General features: G+C 46.1%; 1 protein-coding gene across 4 annotated transcripts in view; it reads right to left on the bottom strand.

Moving 5' to 3' along the window:
* TENM2 (teneurin transmembrane protein 2) overlaps positions 1–20945 on the bottom strand; it is a 1175656-nt gene that overhangs the window by 128118 nt on the left and 1026593 nt on the right. For 3 of the 4 annotated variants that reach the window (XM_064480080.1, XM_031437753.2, XM_064480082.1), the window contains 3 exons: positions 10676–10870; positions 4406–4606; positions 2504–2689 (listed from right to left, as the gene is read on the bottom strand). In XM_064480080.1, coding sequence (XP_064336150.1) covers positions 2504–2689; positions 4406–4606; positions 10676–10870 — 582 coding nt within the window. The remainder of the gene's footprint in view (positions 1–2503; positions 2690–4405; positions 4607–10675; positions 10871–20945) is intronic. The other variant, XM_064480081.1, reaches the window with a different exon arrangement.

Genomic DNA, 20945 nt, shown 5'->3' with positions numbered 1-20945 from the left:
AACTTACATAGTGCGAGCCGATGAAGGCATGACAGATCATAGTCCTGAACAACACGTTCCTGGAACGTCACTAGCTCTGCCAGGGTGTTTCACGTGGCATGCCCATCTGCACGTCCTCTGCCTCTCAGGAATTCATGGGGTGTGGAATTTGAATCAGACACTCCAGGTAGCAGAAACAGCTTTCTTGAATTCATCTCACCGCAAAGGCTAGCTAGACAGACTCATCTCCTGTGTCCTCCTGCTGGCCACATCCTTGCCACCTTCTGCTGAGACTAAAGTTGCCACCCTCCCACTGCATTTTCAAAGTGCCCAGAGACACTCCCGCTCGACAGCAACAGCTGTTTTCTCTCCCCTGACTCTAAGTGATGTCTGCGCCTCTCCATTTCTCTTGGTCCCTGACAGTCTTCACGTCACAACTGATGTCCTTCCCCTAAAGTGAATGTTGACTGACCCTCTTCTCTTTTCTCCTCTCTCTCCATCAAGACTTGCACAACTCTCCAGCTCAGGGGTTGTCGTCTGGCAGTTTTTGTACCAGACAACAAATGGATTTGTGGGCCATGTTGCAATCACTCAACGCCAAGATGCAGCGTGAAAGCTGATGATACCTCAACAGACGGGTATGGTCACCCTCGACTAGCGCTTGGTTTGATGGACACTGAAACTGGAATTTCACATAATTGTCATGGGTCAGGAAATATTTTTCTTTGTTTTTTTTTCTTTCCTCAACTCTTAAAAATTGTTATAACCATCCTTAGCTTGTAAGTCACAGGAAAGCAGGTAGCAGGCCAGATATGGCCCCCCACCCCCAGTTTTCCAGTCTCTGCTCTAATCCATCGGGGCTGCTATTCCCAGAGTAAAGCGAAGCCGTACAGGAGAGAGCCAGAGGGCGTCGCTGCGGACACTAAACCCTCGGCAGACGTGGGAAGGGAAGAGCAAAGGTGGGGGTGGGGTGAGGCTGGGCTGTGCGAAATGAGAGAAGGTGGGGTTTTCCCCTTAAGGTTATTGGCTGGCAAGAGCTCTTTTTTGGGAGGGAGGCTGGGGGCAGTGGAAGTATGAGGGTTGGGGAGAGTATTTAAATCACACTGGGCATGCAAAAATATATCAGGAAGAACACCCCTGAAGAGTGGGAGCTATTGGTAAGGATTTTAAACTGTCCTGGCTGAGCACACCCCTCCCTGGAAGGTCTTCTGAATTAACCCCCAGACTCTGCAGGGAACTGAAGATGAAAGCGGCCGCAGCGGGGAGCGGGATCTGAAGCATCATCGAGAGATCGCAGAAACAATTCACTGCCAACAGACTGTCCCGGCAGGGTCCCGGTGCTACGGTCGTGGCCTGGGTAGGCACGCTGCCCCTCGGATGCCCAATTAGACAGAAGTGGGGGAAATCTAAGGCAGAGTGCGCTTTGGCTCTGCTTGACCACCCAAATGAACAGCATGGGAAACTGAGTCCGAACTCATGAGTCAGCCCTGGAGAAGCTCCCGACCCCGTCTCTCACTCCAGGTGGCCGAACCAAAGGTAACTTTGAGGGGCCGAATCAGTAGCTTGGTTGGAGGCGTCTCTGAGAGTTTCCATGCAAGCCGGTGGATTCAGCCAACTTGGCATGACATCATCCCTAGACCTGAGTTAATCAAATAACAAGTGCAAAGCAAAAATAACGCTAAAATCCCAACTGTCTAAGAGATGTGGAAAACCAGAGGGCAATGGCTCCCATCTCCTCAATTAAAGGGATAATTGGGTCCATTCAGTCCAATATTGTCCTACCCCAAACCACAAAAAAATAACAAAAAACAAACAAAAACTAAACTGAAGAAACTTGAGAACTATTATTTCTTCTCAAATAAAAGGACTTTTAAAAAATATTCTCGGTCAAGAAGCTTACATAGAGAGGTGGCTGAGTGGGAATGAAATGGGACCAGAGGAGGTGACATTTAATGATGGTGGTGGTGATGGGGAGGGTCAGGAGCCCAAGGACGATGCCTTGTCTTGGGGCAATAAGAGGATGCTCAAACCTGTTCCAGTGGTACCTGGTTACCCAGGAAACCTGGAAGTCCTGCCTGCATCCAACCTGGTCTAAAAGAAGTGGGTTCAATTATTGCCAATGAGTGAACCCAGTGATCTAGCCAGCTGGGAGAGTATTCTAAAAGGGGGGGGGGACTTGCAGATCACAGTCCTCTGGGGTGCTTGAAACCTCCAGGCCCTGACAATTTCCCATGCGTGTGCATTTCTCCTTCCCCAAGATCAGTAATTTGGATGGGTTTTCTTATCTGACTCCACCCCTGTCCTCCCAATCTGGAATTCTGGAAAGAAGGGAAAGCCCGTTCCAGTCAGGACCTGGCTTTTCTTTTCCCTACACCCTTGAAGATTTGGAGAGGCAGCAGGAATGTCAGAGAGCACTCGTGTCCCTGAAGGAACAGCCGGTTGCAATGCACGACCATCACTATAGAGCTACGATTTATGAAAATAAAGCAATATGTGCCTGTTTCGGTGCCTGCCGTTTGCCTACCAATGGTGCAGTGTTCACCATTCCAGCCCTCTCGGCATTCACATTTGCCATCTTTACAGGTCCCGTGCTCAATGCAGCGGGGGTGGCACGCGCGCTGGTCGCAAGCTGCGCCTGTCCAGCCCTCTTCACAGCGGCAGGCTCCCCCGATGCAGACGCCGTGAGTGCCACAGTCTACTGAGCACACTTCTGGAAGAAAAACAATGATTACGGCTCAACACCACAGCTGGCCAAACCCTCCGCTGGAGGCCAGACCACACACATGGCCCGGGTCCCTGGAGCAGGCTTGAGGCCCGGAAGGTGTGTCGTCTTGGGCGGCTGGTCTCTCCCTGGCTGGGTAACCGTTCATTGCAATGTATTTTCTAGAGCAGTGTTCTCACGGTGGGGTCCCTGGACCGGCTGTCACCATCCCCTGGGAACTACTTAGAAATGCAACCTCTTATACGTTGCTTGGTCCTCTTGAGTTAGAGGCTTGGGGAGTGGGGCTCAGAAATTTGTTTTAACAAGTCTTCCAGGTGCTCCCGATGCACTCTACAGTGTGAGAACCACTGTTCTAGGGACCGAGGCCATCCCAAGGGAAGGTCAGACAGTGGCCATGCAGTTTGGCAAAGCTACCCAGGAGGTGCCCACCTGAAACGACCCCTGTGGATCCTGTCTCCCTAGCCGGCTTGGGATGTCTTTCCCTGTCGAGTGCCTGAACTGACCAGTGGCCAGTTAGGGACCCAGCGGCTCCCTCCTCACAGTGACCGCAGACCCAGCCGTCACCCAGATCGGCGCCCTGGTGGCAATGATGACCACTGTAATTGTGCTGCGTTACACAGCCTCTTTCTCAAAGGAGCTCAAAGTCTTTTGTGGTTGGGGAGGAGACAGACAGACAGATATGCACTCTCTGGCGTTCCAGACCTCTCACTCGAGGACAAGCACGTGCCAGACACTCATCCTTACAACAGACTGCTGAGGGGGGCGTGGCTCATCACGCCGGGGGGAGGGGAAGTCAGACCAGGAGGGTCAGTGACTCACTCAAAGTCACACAGCATGTCGGTAGCACAGCTGGGCTTTGGATCTAGGGCTCCCTCCTCCCCCACTCCTCTGCTGAGCTCGGCTGGGACCACCAACATCAGAGGTGAAGCCAGAGGCGAGTGGGCTGAGAAGACACCCCAAATAGTCCATTTTAACTGATTCTTTTTTTTTTTTTCTTTCTGGAACGAAATATTCATTTCTTTCCCATTGTAGCCAAGCTTCACAGAGATTCCCTTCCTGATTGCCATGGCAATCTGACAGCTGTCTCCCTACCCAGAGGAAGGGGGCAGAATGATGGTGGCTTGCTTGGCTAGGCACTTGTCAGCGTGAACGGAACCATTCTCGGGAAGGTGGGGACTGTTTTGAACTGCTGAACCGTCCCATGTTAAGGTCACTCGGGAGGTAAGACACATACTCTTAATTTTAGGAAAATCAAGTGAACAGCACAACTTCATTCCTTCCCTGTCACTGGAGTATTACAGAGCCTTCATAACATGTTCACCCAGCACCCAGAGGGAGCCTCTATTCTGTTTTATAGGACGTTCCATTCAGTTTGCCAGGGACTGAATTGTTCCATTTTGTTTTCTGGTACCTTTGGGGAGTGTACACAAGATACCGATAATGCAAATGGAAACATCCCTCCCGGGCCTCTCATCCATTTGCGGTGATGGAACCAATGAGGCACGAGAACCTACGAAGTGTTTTTTCGCTGTTTGTTTCTCAAGGATCGCAGACTTCACGACTGAGAAGACAGTAAGAGGCACGAGGCAACTGACCAAGCCCCTCCGTCCCAACTATCAAGAGTAGATTTCCATCTGTCAGGGCTCATGGCAGAACACGGGGCATGAGTGTCGGGGAAAGCGAGGGGACGCCCTCCTGGCTTACCGACGGAGCAGTCGGGACCCATCCAGTTGGGGTCGCAGCTGCAGAGGCCTGTGTCAGGGAGGTAAGTGCCATGCCCGCTGCACTGGTCCGGGCACTGGACCCTCGCCAGCTCACAGTTGAGACCACCCCAGCCAGGGCTGCAAAGGCATTCTCCGTTCACACAGACCCCATGGCTGGAGCAGGTAGGATCCAAGCAATCAACTGAAAAAAACAAAGAGGAGACGCATCGTTTACTCATGGGACATGGACCATGAGACACCAGTTTAGAGCGGAACGGACCAGTGGTCCACCAGTTCCTATCCGCTTGCAAGACAATGGAGCAGCCCAGGTAATTCTTACACGGCACCTTGAAGAATTCCCGTAAAGAATTAAAGACTTTTTATTTGTCAAAACACCAAATCTCATGCTTCAAGAGAATGGCAGAGAAAAGAGGGGATTTCTCAAGCAGAATTAGGAGGAATCAAATACAGAGATGTGTCATCCAACCTTGGGAACCCTGTACTTAACAACGCTAGTACCTTAACTGGACCATATCAAGGCTTCTGGGGCTGGAATGTGAATGCTGGTGATGTCTTTCCATGTATAACCAAACCCGGTCACCCCTCACTCCTGGAGACAAAAGTAGAGAGGCTCATTCTAACTTCACTCATACTTGATTTCAGAAGGTAACAAAAGATTAAAAAGAAAACCAATGAAACTCATATAGGAGTCACTGTCCTAAGGAAGTTTCACATAGGCTAAGTCTAAAATCAGTTTTCATCCTTTGAGCGTATAATCTACCGGAAGATGTGAGTCAATGTGCAGGACAGATGTGGTGAAGCTGGGTGTGGAAACGATCCAAAAAGGGTCACCCTCCTACACAGAATCATGGGTGGACTGGACGCGTGAGTCTCTGGCTGTGGCACTGAGCTTCCCCCAGACAGTCAATCAGACGAATTAACGGTCAGATTCTGATCACTGTTGTTCTCGCCAGTTTCATGGTCTGACCGCTCGGCCATCTTAGCAACCAGAGTGGATTTACATCCAGTAGTAACTTGAAGATTATTATTCCAGAATCAACTCAAAGTGAGGAGAGCAGTGAGCGGCAAAGGCGGGTCCTCGAGGACAAGACTATTTGTTTGAGAATGTGACCCCAAACCTTGGACAGCCAGCCAACCTAAGGGGAGATAAACAGGGCTTTTTAGAGGAAGAACAGCTTCCTTCCGTATTCCTAGAAAACGATGCCGTGGCATTTGGAGTAGAGGGCACTGCACACCAGGGGGTTTGAATGGCAAATGGGGGTCTTGCCTAGGGCTCAGATGTTGCTTTGTGGTTCAGAGGAACAGGAAGGTCTTATCACCCTATTTGACTAAGACATACATTTACCTCTAGGGAAATCAGGTCTGCTGGCCTAGATTAAAGCCTTTACTTCTGCCATCACAGCACAGCCAAACCTCATCTTGAGCTTTCTTGGACCATGCTTGTAGCGTGATTCAGTCCCTCGTATGAATGTGCTATCTCCTGCTTCAAATTCTCAGAAGAGATTTTGTTTTCTTTCTTCTTTTGCCAACGCCAAGACTGAAACAAGATTTTTTGTCCTCTAAATAGTTCACCACGACACTGAGACGGCAGCCCCTTGGGGGTTCCAGTGTTTGGAGTGCAACGTTTTCTTTTTCTGCCTTACAGTATACAAAATAATGGTGTGCTTTAAAACTGATGGTACATTGGCTCCAAATATGACATGATTTAGGTTATCCATGCCACGACGATTCCATTCTGGGGGACATCAGACTTGAGGAATCTGGCTTTAACGGAAATCACAACATTCCATGAAGTTCCCAGAGAACATCCTTGTCTTGAGGCAAAAATAAGGATTTTCTTGTTAAGAGATGTTTCTCAGGATCCCATTCGGATCTTCTCAGGAAGGTATTATTTGTAGAAACCAATTTAAAACCATTTGAGCCATGGGGAAACAAAAGCTGCCAATATTTTTTTTTTTTTAAATAGGAAATACTCTCTCAGAAAGGTACATTTCAGTGATTTGTAATTAGCTGGAGATGTTCATAGTCATGTTACTTGCTCAATCACTTTAATGTTGAATTCGTTGTCTTGGGGACTGTGAACCCTTTCTGATCTTTCAAAATTTGTTCCCTTCAGGAGAAGGGGAGCACATCCGGATGTAAAAGAACTGAAAAGTTCAAACACATGGAAGATATTCACTAAGAGGCTGGGCAATGCCTTTAATGTCTCATGCCTCGCACAATCAAGGGAATACAGTAGGTGCTCAATACGTGATTGCTGCAAGGGTGAATGGCAGACTTTGCTAGAAGCATTTGTCTTTGATGAGATCAATTTCCAGTGTGAAGAAAGAGAAAAGGGTGCTAACGACGTTTTGCTTTCGGGAAGAGTGCCCTGCAATTTGGAATCTGCAAAACACGGACTCATTCATTCAGAATCAATTTTGTCCATATTCTTCTCCTAAAAGAAGATTCCAAACCTCTGTTTTTTTTTTTTTTTAATTCTGTCCCCATTTTGAACGTAGCAAAATTAAAATAGACACAAAAATGCCTTGTGTGCTCAAAATGCCTCAAAAATCACTCTCCGTCTATAATTAGCCACTTAAAATGTTTGGTGAAGTGCCAACAGCTAGGAGCTTTCAAAAAATTAAAAAAATATATATATTGTAATCTTTTTCTTAAAAGGATGAAATAAAAATATACCAAAAAAAGAAAAAGAAAAAAAGAAAAAGCAAATGACACTTTTCTTCCAGAAGAATTAGCTTTCTCTTCTCTATCCTGAATTATAGTATGAAGGAAGGAGAAAAATCCACTGAGATTTATTAGCCCAAGAAGGGAATATCATAAAAAGAACCATTTATTGTGTCTAGAAATATGAGATAACCCTTTCTCTGGTCAGTGAAACCAGTAAATACGCCCTTCGTGCTGTATAATTACAGGAGCTGATGGAATCACTAAATTCAGACTTCAAGGGGAGTAGCTTCACTATGAATTTTAAATTTGGTTCCAGTTTCCTAAGATGATCTTGTGGCCACGTCCTTAGAGCCTTCAGCAGGCAGGAGGGACGCTGGCATTTTACCAAGCTTTATAAATAGAAACAGTGTTATACTTAAAAGGTGGGCAGTGGCCTTTACCAGCTAAGTACCAGGTGCCTTACAACACCAGCCCCCCTGGCAGCCGAAATCATTAGAACTCATTTAGTCCCGGGCCCTCTGTAGATTTGACAAAAGAGGGTAGTGAATGCAATTTTCATCCCTCAGGATAAAAAAGGAGGTCAAGGAGTTTTACAAACAATATGTACTATAAACCCCTGAAGAACCATGAATTACATTTATGAAGTTAAATGTCATTGAAAAATGACTCAACCATGAAACTGACATGAAAACACGGCAGACTTAAACTAATATGTCAATTTCTGTCTCGTCACCTTCCGACTCCCCCAGACATCACGGAGTGCAACCTCACAAATCCGCCTTTTCATTTTCTTGTGCAAATTTGTTAATAGTACGGCAATGTTTATGCAGCAAAAAAAAAAAAAACGGGGGAGGATGGCCAACTATTGATTTCGTTGCCAGGGCCACTTCAGGTAAATTGTTTGAACGCTATGACTATGATGAATATCAGAAATAAAAAAGCTAAATGGAAGAAAAAGCGCTGATCCGGGCTTTCTGGCTCCATTTCCTATTTTGAAAACAGCATATGAATCATCTTGGTTCATTCTTTTTTGGGGAGCAGAAACCAATAGAGGAGATTTCATCCTGTTATAATGATCCATGTTCCTTGTTTTGCTGGCTGGTTAATTCATTCTGAACATTTACATAAGACCAGTCGGGAGAGTAAGAAAGTTGAGAAATTCCACTCCTACAGATAACAGATAACGCACGATCTTTAGCGGACAGGAAAAAAAAAAAAAAACCCAGACGGGCAACGTCACGTTCTCTCACTTTCCTCTTGCCCAGTGATGTATGTAAAAGGTCGCTTTAACCTTTCTTGTCGTATTATTGGCCTCCCCCATGTTTTCAGCGAATGCAGCTTTGCCTCCTGCAATTCATTTATCTTTAAGAACTTTTAACCTTTCAAGCAGGGTTATTAAATCAGTACTTCCTCTATCCAAACTCCCAATTTGGTTTTATGATGCAGACAGAGGGAGGCTACCTTCTGCAATAGAGGGAAAAATAGAGAGCTGAGCAAGTGATGATCTGGGGGTCAGATTCCTGGGCCCCATTCAGGGCACCACCACTGATGTACTGGGAAATCTTAGAAGAATAATGTCATATGGAAGCTGACTGCAGCCATAGTTCTAAAAACTATGAAAGGTGAAATTTAGCAACGGAAGCATCTGTATGTGTATCTAAGGATAAGCCACTGCCACCACTTCGTGGTGAGGCTGTCATGGCTGGTTATTTTGCACAGAATCCTGGAGATCCAGATGCTGATGGGATGGGGGAACAGATCCACTTGCATCTGAGAACCTCACAGCCCCTGAGGTCCATTCTTATCAGCCTGGCAGTGAGAAGCTGAGAATGAAGATGCGCATCTGGCATCCCACTGGGTCTTTCCTGGGGGGACACTGGGCGGTCATCTCCAGCTGTCTCACACGGGGTGGGTAACAGGCTTCACCTCCTTCCTGAGTTTGCTGGGTGAGTTGACACTTCTTTTCCCTTTGGGAACAAGGTGGGGTTTGGGGGGTGTGGGAGAGCTGTCTGAGCTGCAGGGGGACATTTCACTGGGTGATGGACTTAGAGGAGAGTTGCTCAGCAGGAAGGCAAAGACTGAGCCGATTCAAAGACTAGAGCGGCAGGCTGAGAGTGTTAAAGAGAGTAGGCTCTTGCCTTGCACAGGGAAGAATTCAAGAGCAAAGCACAGTAAAGGGAAAGTCAGTTTATTCAGGGAGGTACCCCATAGGCAGAGTGTAGGTGGTCTCAGAAGGCAAGAGAGAGTGCCACCATGAGGTGTGGGGGTGTTAGTTTTCATGGGCTGGGTAATTTCATATGCTAACGAGTAGGAGGATTATTCCAACTATTTTGGGGGAGGGGTGGGGATTTCCAGGAATTGGGCCCCACTTTTTAGCCTTCAAGGTCAGCCTAGGAACCGTCATGGCGCCTGTGGGTGCGCCATGGGGCTCAAGGTCTCCTGGAGGTCGAGTCTTCCGCCATCTTGGTTCTAACCAGTTTGTCCTGACCTCAGTTGCTGTGTCCTTCCTTCAGTGGTTGTGCCCTGCCCCATTCCCTCCTGTCTCATGAGGAATTAGGTTTTTACCTTCCAACCAACTTGAGTTGATTCTTTATAAGGGGGAGAAGCAATAGATGAGCAAAGACAGACCATATTCTGGTCGGGCAAATACAGAGGGGAAGGCTGCCAGGCAGCTTGGCTGAATTCCATTGCTTTAGAAGTCCCAACAGCTTGGTACCAAATAACTTCTGAAAGCACTAACCAGAATAACTAAGACTAGTTAGAGCTGGCTCCTGAACATGCCCAGAGAGGGGCTCTTTCCCTGTCTTCCTCCCTCTCCTGTCACCAAGCCCGACCTCCCATCATGCTTCGTCAGACTGGACTCAGTTGGTTACATCCCTTGATTTCCCCCCACGTGTGCTGGAGGCCACCTCAAGGCAAGCTCGAGGGAGCTCTTCCGGACTCATCCAATCCCAGCCCTCTGGCTGCACACCCGCGCTCATTCTGTGTGATTGTAGGTAACTGGGATAACTTGCCTGAATGGTATCGCTAAGTGACATGGGAACTGACAGTCTCTCAAGCCTGACTGCCTTCTATTGATATTAATTTTGGCTGAAATATTTACACAGACATATATGGGTCTGAGATTAGCAGGAACAGCTTTTTAAAAAGAGCTTCAGGGAAGGGACGGGTATTCAGGATTCTTGTTTCTGGTTTCTGGATAGCGGAATTCCCAATTCAGAGGACTTGAAATTAAGCAGAAGAAAAGAGGAAGGCAGGGGGGAAGGGGAAGGAAGAAAAAGGACAAGAAGGAGCAGGAAGTGGGGGAGGAAAAACAGAGGGAAGAAGACAGGAAAACAAAGGACAAAGAGAGAAACAATTAACATAAAGAAGGGGGACACAAAACCCGCCTTCCAGAACCACTGGCAAGCCTTCTGTGCTCTACAACTTATGAAATCCATCAAAGCTGAGGGATCTGAAGCGCAAAATGTTGACTCTTCCTTTGCAAAAAGGGGGAGCCAGGACTGGGCTCTCTAGCCAAGGGCCAGGCCTGCAGGTGCCCCCCGCCCCCACCCCGCCCAGCCCGCCTGGCAGCGCTCACCTTCCTCACAGTGCTCGCCCTTGTAGCCAGCAGAGCAGACGCAGTTCCCATCAATGCAGGAGCCGTGGCCCCCGCAGGAAGGATCGATGCACTGGTTCAAGGGCACGTCGCACTCGGCGCCTTTCCAGCCGCTGTAGCACTGGCACGTCCCCTTGGAGTACTGGCCGTTCCCGCTGCACAGGACGGGGCAGGCGGCTGCGGAGAACAGAGACAGGGCACGCGGTCACGGGGGCCGCGCCAGGCCAAGGGGGGCAGAGCCCGCCGGGCAGCTCAGCTTTGCCGGCAGGGTTCCAGGCTGGGGACTTCGGCCATGGAGGTGCAGAGCCGTCCCCAAAGAAGCCATAACCACGACAATGGAAATGCCACTAACAACGGCAGTCACCACCCACTGAATGCTTATCACATGCTGGGCGCGGCATAGGAGGCTTGATTGTCATGATCACCCTACGAGGTAGAGGCTCGAATCACCTCGAATCGTGAGCCCACTTTACAGGTGAGGCTCAGGTTGGTGAAGTTACTTTGCCAAAGCCACAACGCTCAGGTCAGGGAGCCCCACTGCAACCCAGGTTGCTGTGGCCGTAACGAAGCTACCTGAACGCAGTGTTGTCGCTGTTGCTGGTAACGGGGATCAGAATCCATTTTGCTGAATACTGTACCCTCAGGCGAGTCGGCTCCTATTCCTAATAAGTTTATCCCCTTTAAGAAGAAAGGGATGGGCCACAGTTGAGACGCTAATCTCTCTACACCTCAGTTTCCTCATGTAGACCTTGAAGAGATAAGTGTAACTAACGTGTGATGAAGTGTAAGGATAAAATCTGCCTGGCCTACAACAGGCACATGGAAAGATGCTCAGTGTTGCTAATTACCAGAGAAATGCAAATCAAAACTACAACGAGGTATCACCTCACACCAGTCAGAATGGCCATCATTCAAAAGTCCACAAACAATAAATGCTGGAGAGAGTGTGGAGAAAAGGGAGCCCTCCTACACCGCTGGTGGGAATGCAGTTTGGTGCAGCCATTATGGAAAACAGTATGAGAGTTACCATATGATCCAGCGATCCCGCTTCTGGGCATCCAACTGGAGAAAACTCCAATTTGAAAAAAATACCTACACCCCAATGTTCATAGCAGCACTATTTACAATAGCCAAGATGTGGAAGCAACCTAAACGTCCATCCACAGATGACTGGATAAAGAAGCTGCAGTATATTTATATAGTGGAATACTACTCTGTCATAAAAAAGAATGAAATAATGTCATTTGCAGCAACATGGATGAACCTAGAGATTATCATACTAGTGAAGTTAGTTAAAGACAAATATCATATGATATCACTTATGTGTGGAATCTAAAAAATGACACAAATGAACTTATTTACAAAACAGACTCACAGACATAGAAAACAAATCTAAGGTTACCAAATGGCGGGGAGTATAAATTAGTCGTTTGGGATTAGCAGATACAAAACACTATATACAAAACAGATAAACAACAAGGTCCTGACTCTTCAGCACAGGGAACTATATTCAAGAGCTTGTAATAACCTATAATGAAAAAAAAATATTTATGTATAATCGAATCACTATGCTGTGTGGTCACCTTCAGGCTTTGGACTTTTCACTTTGGGATCCGTTTGTGAAAAACCTACATTTCCAACCAGGCTTCCAGCATGAGCCTAAAATGAGGATACAGCTGCAGGTTATGGAACTGGCATCCAGAGACCGTCAGAAATGCCCCACAGAGGTGTTTCAGAGATTCCTGGTTTACCTGCGTTTGGAATACACAGGCTCCAAGAATTCTCTAGGCACACAGGCATACACCAGAATGGTCTCCCCATCTCATGAAGTGATTACATGTCTAGTCAGCTCACTCTCTAGTAATGATTCCAACCACCTTATCCCTCCCTCCCCCCCCCCTTTTTTGTTGTGGGGGGAGGTATTTAGGTTTATTCATTGATTTATTCTTAGAGGAGGCACTGGGGATTGAACCTAGGACCTCATGTATGCTAAGCATGAGCTCTGCCACTTGAGCTAAACCCTCCCCCTCATCCATCCCCTTTTGTTGTCATGTTTTATTTAGTTTGTATAGTAATTAATTCTTCTCCTGTGAGTGTCTAATTTCCCAAAGATACAGTAAACTAACAATGGTTATCACTGTTGATTTCCTTCCAGTGTTGCATTTATCAATGTCGGCTCGATTGGGTAAATGTTTCTGTTATGTTCCTGAAATTCCAGGATTCCCAAGTGGTAGTAGGGGTGTGAGCAAACATAAAATGGTCATTTTTGAAAGATAGGGAAAGAACAATTCGAGAGTGGACCTCATGTTGCACATACAAAGCCTTTTTCTGGGGCAGTGCTTGCTGATCGTAATTGACCATAATTGTAAACTGACCTGAAACAAAAACATCTCAACAGTTGACGTGTGACTGAGGGGCTATTCCTCAAAGTGCTTTATAATAGAATAGTTGTAAAAATGACTCGGAGCACACAGCATTTCCAGTAGAATTCTTACCCTGCTGAGTCTACCAGAGAAGAAGAATGAGTTCCAAGGTGAGAACATCAAAGCTACATGTTAAATTTAGACGAACTGTCTCTAAAAGTAGGAAGCATGCCTTCTATTTTCAAGAGACTTGAGGAAAGAGATTGGAACCCAGAGTGCTCGAGATTCAAATTAGAGACTGTGCAAATATAATCCAACAATCCCATTCCTGGGCATATATTCAGAGGGAACCTTAATTCAACAAGATACATGCACGCCAATGTTCACAGCAGCACTATTTACAATAGCCAAGACATGGAAACAACCTAAATGTCCACTGACAGGTGACTGGATAAAGAAGCTGTGGTATATTTACGCAGTGGAATACTACTCAGCCATAAAAAAGAATAAAATAATGCCATTTACAGCAACATGGATGGGCCTGGAGAATGTCATTCTAAGTGAAGTAAGCCAGAAAGAGAAAAAAAAATACCATATGATATCACTTATATGTAGAATCTAAAAAAAAAAAAAAAGACGAACAAACTTATTTACAAAACAGAAACAGACTCACAGACATAGAAAACAAACTTATGGTTATCCGCAGGGAAAGGGGGGTGAGAAAGGATAAACTGGGAGTTCGAGATTTGGAGATATTGACTACTATACATAAAATAGATAAATGACAAGTTTATACTGTAGAGCACAGGGAACTGTATTCAATATCTTGTAGCAACTTATGGTTAAAAAGAATATGAAAACGAATAAATGTATGTTCCTATATGACTGAAGTATTGTGTTGCACACCTGAGATTGACACAATGCTGTAAACTAACTATACTTCAGTAAAAATGTATTTAAAAAAAACCCAACCCCCACCACCTTGAAAAACATAAAAAAATATGAACGAGTCTGAGAAATGATGGGCTTTCTCAAAGTATTGAGGGGGTTCTGAGGACAAAGTAAATTCGTTCCATGTCAGTGCCTCATGAGACTCATGCTAAGCTCTAGGTCAGGGATGGCAAACGAGTGGTTCATGAGCGGCTGTTCTCCCTTCCTGCACCTCCGCAGGGGTGGATCACAGCATCTTGTCCTCCTGAGCCTAGAAGGAGCCTGAAAACCTTCAATGCTGGAGCCTGGGAGCAGGTGGAGTTGGTGATCAAGAGAAAACTTGCCACTTGTGATCCAGGTAACACTGAAGAGATCTCCTGGTGGGAAGACTAGAATCAGTGTCAGTTCTTACCCCACCACCATCCTTGCACAGTGAAACGGGGAAACAGTGAGAAGCGTGGCTACCCATATCTAGCGAGGTGAGCTTCCAAAGGCTGTTTCTGTCTGACCTGAGGGTTACATAGTGACCCTGTCATGGATGGCAGTTACAACAAATCACCACCAAGGGGCTCGCATCAAACCTTCCTTCCGTCCAAAAGGTGGAAGACGGCAGAAAGTAGGAGCAAACAATTATTGTCTTTATTGATAAAATGCAGTAAGGATTATTTTCTTTATTCATATTGAAACTGTTTCTCTTCTGCCTAAACGCCAAGTGGTAAAAAAAAAAAAAATTGGATTGTCTAGGAGGTAAGAATGGATTTTATTTAAAATCCCAGGTGTCTGGGAAATCAAATTTAAAAAGTGACCTACTTCAATTACTCAGGGGAAAAAAAATGGAAAAGAGTCAGGTCAGAGAGTTCTCCACATTCTAAATGCAGCCTTCTTTCAATATGTTTGCTGCATGCTTCCCGGGAGTGTGGTTAAAAAATGCAAAACACTGGGATGTTCTCTGGAAAGCAGGGCAGCCAATGGGCTGGGCTGATGTCGCATTAAAAAAAAAAAAAAAAAGGCAGAAGGCAGGTTAAAGAAGAGTGAAGCTCTCTAGTAACTCATCTGCCATGGGGTGGAGTGCAACGGCCAGATGGGCGCCCTCCAGTGGTCGGTGGGCTGACCTGCATGAAGAACTCCTTCCCTCAGGGAAACTGACTCATTCTCAGACATAACTCAACCCAGAGCATCCCAGTATGTAAGTCTCAGCCTGACCCTCATCTAAAAGGGGGACCCCCCTGCATTAATAACAGACTTTTATTATCACTAAGTCTCCATGATTTTTTTTTATGGCACTTTATAGGAAAATCAATTCTGACTCCACCTACTGGGAAGTAGTATGGAACAGAAGTGCAAAGGACAAGGCTTTTGATGCCAGAAAGACGTAGGTTCAAATCCATCACTTCCCAGCTGTGGGATTTTGACAAGATAACTGTACTTCTCTGAGACCCACTCTCCCGGTCAAAAAACAGTCCCTCACAGTTGATGGGAACATTACATGTGATGCCATGTGCCAGGACTCAAAACAGGAGCTGACACCAGGTTTGTAATTAATAGCTGTTCCCTTGTGAAATTCCAAACCGAATCTCCAAACTGATTTCAAGAGTTAATAAAATAAAAAATGCACACACACCACCACCGCCACCACCACAGAAGAGTATCAAATAACACTAATAGAAAGATACCATCTTTTTCTCTCTCTGGTCTTCTCTGGTTGTGGGTGGGAGGGAGTTATAGAATCACACGTGGGAAGTTTTATGTCCCAATCTTTTCCTCTCTCCTCTTCCCAAGGCTTGACAGGAGCAGAGCATTCATTGTACATTCAAGCTTCTATTTAAAATTAATCAGAATGTTTGTACAAAGTGACTATTCCTGTTTTACTAAATCTAGTAAATGGAAGTTCTAAGACTTGCACGGAAGAAAAATAAATTACCACTGCCACTGATGACTGGCAAGTTAACAGGCTGACGACAAAAGAATGACACACTTTGGATTCGTTGTAAAGCTCATTTTAATGATCGAGCTGAAGCTTGTTTTTCCTCCCCTCAAAGTTGTCTCTGAGGGATGAAATGAATTACCAGTGTTCTTTACTCAGTGGGAAGTGACAGGACAAGCCACCGTGTCTGCTGTTTTGAGTATAACAAGTCCTGTCTACTTGGAGCTTGTAGCACAGAGACCACTGGGAGACAAGGCAGAGATGGCTGAAGAGGTCCAGACAGACAGACAGACAGACAGACAGAGGGAAGACGCCTGCATCTTGACAAGTCACTTGTGGGCTGGGCTAGATGTGCAGAGGGAATTTCAAATAACGTGTCTTTAAAAAAAATGATGGGAAGTCTGATTGAAATCGCTCTGGAAAAGAGCCTTGAGAACACCTGAATCTAGTACTCCAGGTAGACTGTCAAAATATTACTAACAATTGGTTGCCTCCCATCCCAGGTAGTCAATAAACACTTAGGACTAACCTAGTATGTGCTAAGAGCTGGGTCAAGTGGTAGGAAAAAGGGATGGAGAAATAAAGATGCCTCGATTTTCCCGAAGCAAGTGAGGATCTAATATTTGCATCACGGAGGTGAAGCAAACAAAATTCAGTGTCTCTGAAACCAATGCTCGTGTCCCAGTGTCTGTTGAGACTGTGGACTGGACTGGGTGCTGAGCAGAAGTCAGGGAAGATGAGCTTCGCTTCTTGTCAGATCCCTGCAATTGGCAATCTACTTGGTAGACAACAAAGTCTGACCTCTACTGCACATGATGCTCAGGAATAAATCTGACATAGGTTAAAGATCCAAATAGATGAAAATCTACAAAAGTGTTTGAAAAAGTACTGAGGACTAATTTTAGTTTCTTAAGAGGTAGATATGTGAGAGAGACAAAATTCCAGAAACCAAGAAGGAAAAGAAGAAAGATCATATTTGATTGCTTAAATGTAAATCTTCTAGGTGACAAAGAATGCCCTAAACAAAAACTGAGGGATGTGCAACACTGGTGAAAAATATTTTTAAACATATTTTACAGAATAAAGCTTGGTATCAGAAATACACAAAGAGCTCTTACAAATAAATAGAGACAAATGAATTGACAGATGACTGGATAAAGAAGTTGTGGTATATTTATACAATGGAATACTACTTAGCCTTAAAAAAGAATAAAATATTGCCATTTGCAGCAACAGGGATGGACCTGGAGATCATCATTTTAAGTGAAGTTAGTCAAAAGGAGAAAGAAAAATACCATATGATAACATTCATATGTAGAATCCAAAAAAAAAAAAAAGAAAGAAAGAAAGAAAGAAGGAGGACACAAATGAACTTATTTACAAAACAGAAACAGACTCACAGACATAGTAAACAATCTTATGGCTACCAGGGGAAAGGGGGCGGGAAGGGATAAACTGGGGAGTTTGAGATTTGCAAATGTTAGCCACTATATATAAAAATAGATAAAAAACAAATTTCTTCTGTATAGCACAGGGAACTATATTCAATATCTTGTAATAACCTTTAATGAGAAAAAATATGAGAACGAATGTATGTGTGTGTATGCATGGCTGGGACACTATGCTGTACATCAGAAATGGACACATTGTAACTGACTATACTTCAATTAAAAAAAACACAAACGAATGAAAACCTGGACAAAGGACATACCAACATAAACATAAACTGCCAATAAAAATATAAAACGATTCTCAGCTCCATTAGCAATAAGCATAGATAAAGAAATGAGAAGTAATCCCTGACTTAGCAGATTGAAAAAAAAAACATCTAAAAGATCAATAACCCCTCGTGCTGCCACGGCTGAGGGGAAATGGCTGTCACGGTGGATGGGGGCAGAAATGCAAACTCACTTTTAGGGGGACCAGGTTTCCCTAGCTGAAGAGCTCCCCGGCTCACTGTACCCAGCCGGGAAGCCTGTTGACATCGGTGCCTCAGTTTCCCCTCCCTGTTAAATGAGTAGGGCGAGAAAGGACCGGTTTTGTAGGAAGAGTGAGGAGGTTGGAAAGCAGAACTGAGACGCAATTACGAGTACAAAAGCAAAGCTCACCAGCCGTTCTGATCGCGACCATCACCTCTGACCCCGACAGCAGCCAACCTCCCTGCCTGGAGCACTGAGTCACTCTAGTTGGGAGGAAGTCCAGCAGGACCCCCGTGAAGAGAGGGAAGCAGAGGATGCTTCTGACAGTCGGGGGCAGAGTTCCCGGCTCAGAGGACCAAAGTTCAGGCGCACCCACTTCCTCATTTCTGTTCTGTCAAACGGTACATTAATAAGCAAGAGAGTGATTCAGGGAAGAATTTCCAGAAGGACGAAAAACTCATCAGGTGTGTCAGATCTCTGACATTCAGGAGCCATGTGGGGAAAGAAGCACACGCTGACTTAAGCACGAAAGTATGGATGCTTTAATTAATCCGGGGTGAATTTAATTGCTTTAGTTAAGTGGAAATCGGGTTAAAAATGATGCAGAGCATGCTGGGGTGTGTTAAAAACATGACATATGAGTTGGATGACTCGATAAATTAAAAGTGCACAGATGTTTTAATTAAACCCAGGGAAGTTAACGAAGATCGCAAGAGACTTTTAAGCCTATGATTAATTCAATTCATTTAAAATACCTGTAGAGATATGGGGATGCCTCCATTTTGAGAGTTATAAAAGTTCTCAATCGATAAGTGCTTAAGCTGTTCTTAAAAAATGTCTTAAGTTTTGTGTATGTGTGAGACTGAGCAGCATTAATTACATAATGAATATTTAAATTCTTCAGAGTACACAGGAAGCTTTTTTTGCAGCTCAAGTCCAGACCGAGGTAGCTTTTCATTCCTGTTGCGATGCAGGCAGTGAAAAGAGCTTGCCGACGATGGGTGTCCAGTTCTCCGCAAGCAGGGCAGCACCCTGAAGACATGAAGGTCTGTTTATTCCCTGCTGTCTCTCCAGCAGGGAGAATGGCACCTGGCAGTGTAGGCTTCTGAGTTAGACAGCCTGAATTCTTCCCCCCCCCCTTTTTTTTTTACCAGCTGTGTGACTATGGACATTTTACTTTCAGCCTCAATTTCTTCATCTTTAAATGGGACAAGAATTCTGGATTATGTAACCTATAGCGTTTTTAAGAGGATGAAATGAGATGGTGCCTGGTGTAGTAGGAAATCCACAGATGTGGTTTTTTTCTTTTTAGGGAGGCAATGGGGATTGGACCCAGGACCTTGTGAATGCTAAGCACGCGCTCTACCACTGAGCTGTACCCAACCCCCAATATAGACAGGATATAGACACGATTATATTATCTCCATTTGTATTAGGAGAAAATTGTTTCAAGTTATCATATCGTAAAGAAACAGGAGAGAGGGAAGCCCTCTTTTCCCCATCACCTGCCCCAGCCGACCTCCTCTCTGAAGACGGGTTTATTTCCCGACAAGGAAGTGTTTTTCTAAAGCCAGAGTACTTCCCCAGCTCCGGTGGCATCACGCCTACGGCAAGTCTCCCCAGGATGAGGCGCTCTCCTTGCTAAAACGGCTCTGCAACTCATCTAGCAGTTTACAAAGGAAAAAAAAAAAGAAAAGGAAAGAAAAGTTCTTCAGTCTCAGAGGCAATCTGACTCGGGGCAGGGCTGACTGAGGTAAGCCCTGCAAAGTGACTTCTGTTTGGTAATGTACCAAGAGTCAGATGCAGCAGGCACGGCCACTCCTGGAGGCAGGGACTCGCATGCGGGCCCTGAATAAAGGGCTCTGCAGCTTCCCAACCGGGGAGCCAGGCGTCGTCCACGCCTGCTTGGCAAGCCGGGGAGAAGGGAAGGTCAGCGTGGTATTGATGCTTCTGTTCCGTCGTCTCCAGACAGTCTGAGCAGAGTCCAAGGGCAATGTTATCTAGACTCAGACCTGAATGTGCACATGAGTCATCTGGGGATGCTGTTAGAATGAGATTCTGATTCAGAAGGTCTGGCGTGGAGCCTGAGGGTTTGGATGTTTAACAAGAGCCCCCGGCTGATGCCAGGACCCCAGACCCACTGAACCAGAAACCCTGGGGGATGCCGGCCGGCTGTGTGTTAACTGGTGGTTCTGGTGAGCAGGGTTCTAAAGCCAGACCTGGGTGAGTACCTTAACTTCTCTGAGCCTCAGTTGCCTTAGCTGTGAAATGGGGATGGTAAGGTTATATGCTGTGAAGATGAAATGAGATCATTCACGTAAAGCCCTTCCCACAGTGCCTGGCACGCACTGTGTTCAACATGCGCGGAGGTTCTTACACTTTGCCAAGTGTGGCTACTCAGCTCCTTTCTGCAAAACATGAACCAAGCGCACGACTTGAAGCCCCACCTCCCGGGTCCTTGCAGCCAAGGAATTCTGGCGTGTCTTCTTAGGTCGAGGGTGGGAGGAGGGGGAGGTGGGGTGCAGCCTCGGACTGCAGAGGGCTGTGGAAGGGCCCCTGCCTGTCTGCATCAAAGGGGACTGTAGGGGGAGCGGGAGTGGCAGAGGGAGACAGGTGTGAAAGAAAGAGGATCTGTGGGGACACCCGTGGTTGTTCCAGGAAGGACAGGTGGGACCGGAAGGACAGGAAGACGGGTCATCTTTCACTGGGAGAGGTGAGGCCAGCTGTGGAAGGGGGAGGAGCTTCTTTGCCAAGGGAGCCCTGAGGGATGCATTTCTTGGGGGGGTGGGGAGGACCCCTAACACCACTGGTCAGGGTGAAGGGGCTTGTCACTCCTCTCCTGAGAGCAGACATCCTCTAAGGGGAGACAGGAAAGCAGGTCAGGAGAGTCAGACGGCTGGGCTGTCCATGGGGCTTTGACAGTGAGTGGTCACTGTCCCCCCCACCCCTCCTTTCAGGCAGGAAGACAAAGTTAGGGCCACAGGCTTCAAAGTCAGCCGGCCATGGTCTCAAAATCTAGCCCACAGTGTGACCTTGGGCAAGGAGCTTGCTTTCTCTAAGTCTCTGCTTCTCTAGTAAAACAAGGCTAACAACGATTTCAAAGCCTTGTGATGACT

The sequence above is a fragment of the Camelus dromedarius genome, chromosome 27 (assembly GCF_036321535.1).
Source record: "Camelus dromedarius isolate mCamDro1 chromosome 27, mCamDro1.pat, whole genome shotgun sequence".
Classification (NCBI taxonomy): Eukaryota; Metazoa; Chordata; class Mammalia; order Artiodactyla; family Camelidae; genus Camelus; species Camelus dromedarius.
The sequence above is the reverse complement of the archived record's forward strand: the minus strand, read 5'-3'. Positions and strand labels throughout refer to the sequence as shown.